Raw genomic sequence first — 8157 nt, forward strand, 5'->3', positions numbered from 1 at the left:
TCCACCAGGGCCCTTGCCGCCTGCCACAGCGCGGCTCCGGTCACCACGGGGCAAGGAAGGGAGGCTCATGTGGCCACGAGGGTGCAGCAGGGTGGCAGAGTGACCTGTATCCCTAAAGGTGCCTCCRTATCCTGCTTGCACGCCTAGATAAACTGCCCTACTGCTCCTACCCACTGCCCAGAGCTCTGTCAGAGCTCCTCAGAGCACTGGCGCTTAAATCTTCCCTTTGCCTGGTGTTTTACAAGGAGGCTTTCCCTACCTCCAGAGACAGGATCACATAAGCTCTGCCCATCCTCCAACTCATCCTCCATCTCCCCTTCTCTTTCAGGAAGGGCACTTTCATTTGTCAACAAAAACTTCTTCTCGGACGCCAATGGGAACAGAGGCGGGGCACCAAACGTGGCAATAGTRATGGTGGACGGATGGCCCACCGACAAAGTGGAGGAGGCCTCCAGGCTGGCCCGAGAGTCAGGGATCAATATTTTCTTTGTCACTATTGAAGAAGCTGCTGAAAGTGAAAAGCAGAACGTTATTGAACCGGACTTTGTGGACAAGGTACTCGCAGGGCTGGGCTATGGCTGGAATTTGGGCTCCAACTCTGATTTTTCAAGCTCTTTCAAGCAGGGGTCACAGTCCTCACAGGAGATCCCCGTTTTCTTGATGCTCTTGATCCATTCTCAGGTGGATGAACAGGGTAACAAAAACAGACCATTAAAATCTATTTCATCTTGCAGAGGTGCTAGAGCTCTAGCAACAACAACATTCTTAAAGGCCTTCACAGATAAATTAACACTGATGGTGAGATTCACTGCTGAGAAACCTATTAGAGTAAAAAACACCAGCAGATCAGTACCAGGATATCCAGAATCTCTAAATCCACCCAAACCGCTCTGAGATGGCGAGTCAGAGAAAAAAAAAAAACAAAACAAAAACAAAACAAAAAAACCCTTCTTAAATCTAAGTTGAAGCATGATATGAACATTTTGCCAAGCTGAAATGGTACTGTGCTGGCTTTTGGGGTTTGCAGTGAGTTTTTTGTTTTGTTTTTAGGCTTACCATACGTAACTAAATTCTGTCACGACATTGTGCAGCAAAGAAAAGGCCAAACACGCTTTATATAGAGAAAGATATAGATAGCCAGATACACAGTTTGTAGAGAAATGTTMAAGGTGGAAGTGACTTCATTTTAATGTGTGGGCTTTTCTTTGTTGCTGTTAAGCTCAATGATGAGAAAGACCAAATCTTTGTTAGTTATGATTCACCACATTTTAAACATAAGGAGGTGGGTTGGACTAGATGATCTCTGGAGGTCCCTTCCTGCCTCAACCATTGTGGGATTCTGGGACAAATCACTAGGCATAATCCAGTGGTCACACTGAGGATTTTAATCAACTTTAAATGAAAGTGTACCATATTTGGGGAGTTTTAAGTATTTTGGCAGTGTTTTTGAATGTTGCTAAAGGGTATCTGGACAGCAATTCTGAGAGGAGCCCCCAAGACCAGACATATCCATGCCCAAGTTMCAAGAAACACCCATTCATGTGAATGTTGGGACACCGAATACAGGGATACCTCAATTCCTTAGCTACACTGGATAACTAACGTTTTATATTAGTGGCTGATCTGAAGCTATTAAGTTATGTCCTTCTGCTGTCACGAAACTCTTCAAAAAAAGGAGTGAAAAGCTGCAGCGTGCATCAAGGAGGAGAAGCCTTGAACTGAGCACTAGTGGCAGCTGCCCACTTGAACAGCACCTCAGGGCAAACTGGCACGAGGTTATGGAGGAACACATCGAGTGCCAGGCCAGCCTGGGTAGAGGAAGCAGGGCGGAAGAGATCTGGTATTTTTAGAAAACAGATTCCTGTGTGAGCCACGTTGCTCCACCATGAAACGCGTTTCCAGTGAGCTTCAGAGCTGCCCAGAGAGCTTCGCTCTCTCTCATCAGTGTTTCCTTGGCTTCAGTTCTTTTTATCAGGGTAAAGCTATGGCGAGACTCTATGAGCTCTGAGGAGCAAAACTAAGAGTATAGTATATACCAATATAGGAAAGCAAAGAGTGTTCAGTGGCTTCGTGCAGCTGCAACATAACATGAAAAAGCAGCAAAACAGAAGAAAACAAATGAGAGCAGGATGTGCCAAGATATCCAGCCTGATGGGAGCCCAGSTGGCTTGCAGCTGTGATACCTCATGTGAGCCAGGTAAAGGCACAGGGAAGACCTGTCTCACATGAAGTATAACAGCTGTAAGCTGGGGAGGAAGACAACAATGCCTAGTTCCTTCATCTCACAGGCCTATGCACAAGAAGTTGATAGAGAAGGCCTGGCTTAACAAAATATTCTCAGAGAAATTAGACGTTAGCARTTTAGAGGTACTAAAGCCAAGGTCAATTTGCTCTATCTGTCCCCAGCAGCTTGACTTCTTCCACTCACTTTTCTGTGCCACCCCTAATTCCCTACCAGTATTCAGTTATAACAAAACAAATCAATAAAATTCATTCTGCAAAGCAAGCAAAACTGGGAGACTTTATGGGCTAAAATTCCWTGTTTGGTTGGTCTTTTTTTGTTAATGCTTAGGAATATTTATTCCTAAGCCAGGAAGAACCCAACTTCAGCCCCAGGTTTCAGTTCAAGGTAGCAGGGCTTGCTGTTCCCATACTGAAAGGCTCCCAAAATGCCCGCCAGAGCCAAATTAACCCTCGTTCTGTGTTTTGGATGCCTTTCCCAGGAATTATATAGCTTATTTACAAAAGCWTGACAGGTGGCGAACCTCCCCATTGCATTTCTTTCCTTAGTATAACAACATCAGCTCCATCGCTCCATTCATAAACAAGCAGCAGGAAAGACTGGCCCTTCACACAAGTATCTGTGATGTTGCATTGACGTCACTTCTAAGGGAAGCAGCTGGTAACTGGAGGAGAGGCCACTTTGGACTCCAGCATCTTCCTTTCCAGGACCCAAACTTAGAGTCTAGCTAAAATCCTAGCTGAAACACACGCACAGCGTCTCCCCTGCCTTCCTTGTGGCTTTGTTTGCAGGCCGTATGCAGAACAAACGGCTTCTACTCCCTCAGCGTGCCCAGCTGGTTCAGCCTGCACAAGGCGGTGCAGCCCTTGGTGAAGCGGGTGTGCGACACGGACCGGCTGGCCTGCAGCAAGACGTGCCTCAACTCCGCTGACCTCGGCTTCGTCATCGACGGCTCCAGCAGCGTCGGCACCGGCAACTTCCGCACGGTGCTCCAGTTTGTGGCCAACGTCAGCAAGGAGTTCGAGATCTCGGACACGGACACGCGCGTCGGAGCTGTTCAGTACACCTAYGAGCAACGGCTGGAGTTCGCCTTCGACAGGTACAACTCCAAGCAGGAYGTGCTCAGTGCTATTAAGAGGATCAGTTACTGGAGCGGAGGCACCAGCACGGGGGCAGCCATCAGCTACGCCTTGGAGCAGCTCTTCAGCAAATCCAAGCCCAACAAAAGGAAGATCATGATTCTCATCACGGACGGCAGGTCCTATGACGAYGTCAGAGTGCCGGCCATGGCGGCTCATCAGAGTGGTAAGCTGGGCTCGTTGTTGCCTGCTCTCTACCTCAGCTTTCATCCCGCTCAGAGGATTTGAGTCTTCTGTGATTTGAACGAGAAGGATGAAACTTTAGGAAGGAAACACAGCAGCCTGCGGTGTRGTCTAGTCAGGCTCTGAGCAAGACCTGAATATGTAGTAACTTTAACTTAAGTATGTAATAACTTTAAGTTAACTTATTTAACTTAGATATGTAGTAACTTTAGTAACTTAAAGAAAAGTAAAAAAGCAAAAGAACCACCAATTACCTAGATTACATAGGTAATGAGCAATATGTATCTACTCCTAGGAGATCTTGGTGGATTCCTATTGCCTTASTAATACATGAAGCCTCCCTTGGCTCTCCAGTTAGGCTACTCATTCCTCTGCCTRCCCTACTGCAAGACATTCACACTGAACCTCTTACTCAGGAGYGTGTTGATTACTGCCACAGTTACAATTTCTCTATTATTTAAAACTTCATATTAGTGACAGAAATTAGCTCCAAAGAGCAGATTAGGCCTGTTGAAATTCGAAAATACCCCTTCTGTAGGGAGAGAGAGTGCTGCAATTCACTGCCCATGTTTTTGTATCCTGGTAGCTATACTTACGGTATCAGATGTAAGCAAACCAAGATTAACACAATGACTGCTTTTAGCTGCCCTCTAAACTCTGGATTTCTTTTCAGGAGTCATAGCTTATTCCATTGGAATTGCTTGGGCAGCCCATGATGAACTGGAAGCCATTGCAACAGATCCTGACAAGGAACATTCTTTCTTTGTGGATGAATTTGACCACCTCTACCAATTTGTTAATCAGCTCATTCAAAACATTTGCACAGAGTTTAATTCTCAGCCACGGAACTGACTGAATCAAGCAAAGCAGAGTCCTTGGGCGGAATGCTGAAGACACACAAAATGCTATAGGTGTAACGCCAGCTCCAAGTTCAAGAAATACTGGAATTGTTATTCTCCGGCACTTTCCAGTTAGCAAGGTTGATTGCAGCTCTTTCCCTATGCATGAAATTCTCCGTGTAGGCTGTTGATTTTTGTTTTCTTCTTGCAGGCTTCAGAAATTGATGGAGAGTTAGAAAAGTGGTAAGCTTTATGGAGGAGATGACTGGAGCTGCTTGAAAAGTTTCTTCCTGTATAGATAAACTACTGATTCCCACATTTAGGCACACAAAAGCTCCTTAAAATGAACCACCTCCTTCCTGAACTAGTGTCTGGCCTCAGCCCTGGTCTGCAGCATCTTTCAGAAGCAGAAAGCAGCTCCATGCTGTGGCAGAAGCAGCTCCATGTGAGACTGCCCATGCATGAGCTGCCCTCCAGGTCAGGACTGAAATTCCAGATTTTTTTTTTTTTTTGACTAAAATTTGAACACCTTCTTAAAAGAGGCCACTCTGCCCATAGCTGTCTTGCTAGCAAGTTAAGTTCCAGCTAGTGTAAATTCAAGAGCGGAGATTTATCTAGACCCACAGCCTGGAAAACAGGTGACAGGAAAGATTCAAGCTCACATGCCTATTATAGCTGTGGGGCCCTACAAACATCTATCAATCCCAATAAAGCCGCAGACCTACAAAGCAGCCAACACAGAAACTAGTAGCTTAGTCTTCCCTCTCCTACTTCCCACAGCCCTGCATTAAATTTGATTTTGGCAAGAAAACCTTTCCCCCTTGGCTCTCTCTTGCTCTGCTTTGTCAGGCAGCTCAAGGCCTGCAGTACAGGGGAAGACTTGCAAAGACAGAAGAGACTCTTGAGAAAAATCATGGGTTGAAGTTGCTGACAATCCACAAGTGCTTGMGAACCACTTCTCTGTCCTGACACAATGGCCCAGGTTGGTCAGATTGTAGCAGTCACTAACACAAAAAGAATTATTTAAGGGCCATTAGAAGGATTTTAAGAGGAAAGAATCATAATGTTTCGTACTGTTCACTGGGAAAAAGCAGGATTTATAGGATTTACAGACGCCCTCTTCAGAATTTGGAACTGGCTTCTCCTCTACAGATGGATTTCAAAATGCACCCTCCTGTGCTTGATTGTGCACCTGCCCTTTGCCTGTGATTATTCAAAACACCCCTCTGCTTCTACCATTGATGATTCTGTGCTAGGAGTGATTCATTAAGAGGGTCAAAGAAATCACACTTTAATTAGGCAGCAGCAGTTGCCAGTTATGTTTCCATACACTGTCATTTAAGAAAACATGTTCCYGAAGCAGAAGCTATGGAAGAGGAAAGAAGCTTCAGAGCCAGTGCAACGTGTGTGTTCACACACCTTCTGGCTCTCAAAGCAATCCTGCTTCAGGCTTGTTGACCCAGCAGGAAACTGAAATAAATTAAAGCTCAAATTTCACTTCTTATTCACAAATCTGGGCTTTGATAGACTTACACTTTAACAAATATCCATGACCAAAGGATGTTTAATATCTATTCACTTAAAAATGTTAATTGAAGTAAATGCCATCACAGGAGACTCCTTTCTGTCAACAAAATTAGCACAAGTTTTTGAATCTTTATGTTTGAAAATACGACTTGAGCAGTTTAGAAAGATCAGTGAAGTAAGCAAAAACCCAGCTAAAGAGCACGTGATTCTACAGGATCTCTGYAGTGGGCTGCCAGAAGCCAGGCTAGGATCCTCCCGAGAGAAACACAACCGGAGGAAGCAACAGTTTCACCTGGGAAGATTTGGAGCTTCCCCGTTCAGAAGGGGTCCATTCCAGTTTAACTGAACACCTAAAACAAAGCAATGCTACCCACACAGAAGACATAGGTTACTGCTAGAGGAAAAGGAATAGGACACTAACACATATCAATAYGTACAATATGTACACATAAGGTTTTTCTTTTGTTTTTAACGTTGATTTATGCTGCAGCACTTCCACAGCAATAGCCTCATTGCTTGAAAAAATAAAGGACAGGCTATTATATAGGATCAGAACACGCCCAGTACTTCCCATCCCTGATYCTCAGCTCCGTTTCCTCAGCACTATCCTGCTGAAGGCGCCGCTCTCCTCTCACGAAGGCTGCTCTGGACAAAACTCATACTCACAAAGTAGATTTGCTGAGGACTCTAGCTCAGGTCTCAGCTTTCTTTGAAAATCTGCWTGCCTGGGGTGTTATTTACATCCACCTGAGAAAAGAGCCTACATTTTAACTCTTACTGCACTTGTTTTTAATGCAACAAGGTGTATATCTGTCACAGATTTGTCACCATATACTTAGCTCCATACTGAATATGCTCTCACAGCTCAAGCAAGATGCTCTTCAGAGATTCCCACTGTAGGACTTGTGCTCTGCACAGCACAGATGGCAGAGGCGTTAGGGACAGTTAAAGCCAGGTACATTCTTTAGGACAAGCATTTTAATTCCTTCCCAAAGCTCAAACTTCAAGCAACAATAGCAAGTTTTCAAATGCTACTCATAGAGAAGATGAACTGTTTGTTAGTCCTCCTCTGTCAGGCATTTATAAAACGCATTTCAAGGTTTGTTGTTGCTTAAATAGTTTATCTGGCCCTTATAGAGTGCTGATGGTACTTGCCCAATAATATGCATTTTTATTAAGTTCTCAAGGACACCGCAAGATTGTACAGTGTGAAAGTGGGAAAGCAGTTTAATAGACATTCTGTTCATAAACACTGTAAACTTAGGGATAAGTCTCAAAAGTTGCAAGAATACCCGTTTCCATTAACAGTAGCAAGCACATGGATGAAGGCAGAAGACACTCCTCTCAACCTTCACCTTTCATAGCAAGCAAAATACTGGCAAAATACAGGAAAGTCTCTAAAATAATATTTTTTATATAKGTATAAAAAGAATCAAGATAACTTACATTTAAATCTTCATAACAGTTGTGGGGCTGAAGGTGTTCGTTTGAAGAAAGCAGCAGAACTACCTTTGTTCATTATACAAGCTTTATGAGCTTCTCACAACACAAGTTGCTAAATCTTTTGCAATAAAAATGTCCCAAAAGGCATATGCAGTGAGTGTTGTCTCATACATCTGGTTACAAACAAACAGCAAATACGACMCACTGAATTTTAGTTTCCGAAATGCAGCTGGGATTCCTACTAGGTTTTGGATTGTGCTTCTTTTACATGTATTAACCAGGAGGGAAAAAATGGAAGAAAAAAGCCACTTATGTGGGAGCTAGTAAGGGAGGGACTGCCAAGTCACCTACCAGAGGAACCAGTCATTGAGGTAAAGGCTACTGGCCGAAAGGCATGAGACTTTTCTGCACCTCTCCTGGGGCTGCAAGTTCATATGAGTTTTGAACCAGACTTCTTTTGGGAGCTGCAAAAAACAGGTAGATCAGTCAATACAGGCCATCTACACTCTACTTGATGTGGAATTGAACCAAAAGAGGACTCGGATGCCCGATGCTTGAGCCTAGGCCATCTAGTTTCAGGTGCCTTGGCAATGCAGGTAGTGGCTATCGAGCACCCAGAGCGGGACTGGGTAGGCAGGGAGCAGCCACACTGGGCTCAACTGGGCACTGGGCTAAGAGCATCTTCTCTTTCCACATGTAAATCCAGCACTATTTACATTCTGGGTGAATAAGCTAAGCCCAGCTGAACTACCTCTTCACACAGAGGTGACTCCAAGCCTAGTTG

At 44.5% G+C, this 8157-nt stretch overlaps 1 protein-coding gene across 1 annotated transcript in view; it reads left to right on the top strand.

The window, feature by feature from the left end:
- VIT (vitrin) overlaps nt 1-6939 on the top strand; it is a 34692-nt gene extending 27753 nt beyond the window's left edge. The window contains exons 16-18 of the mRNA XM_026051189.1: nt 329-555; nt 3034-3547; nt 4238-6939. Of these exons, the coding sequence (XP_025906974.1) occupies nt 329-555; nt 3034-3547; nt 4238-4416 (920 nt within the window). The 3' untranslated portion in view covers nt 4417-6939. The remainder of the gene's footprint in view (nt 1-328; nt 556-3033; nt 3548-4237) is intronic.
- The last annotated feature ends 1218 nt before the right edge of the window (nt 6940-8157 follow it).

This window comes from Nothoprocta perdicaria, unplaced genomic scaffold (assembly GCF_003342845.1).
Source record: "Nothoprocta perdicaria isolate Ctin4 unplaced genomic scaffold, notPer1 scaffold_73, whole genome shotgun sequence".
Taxonomy (NCBI): domain Eukaryota; kingdom Metazoa; phylum Chordata; class Aves; order Tinamiformes; family Tinamidae; genus Nothoprocta; species Nothoprocta perdicaria.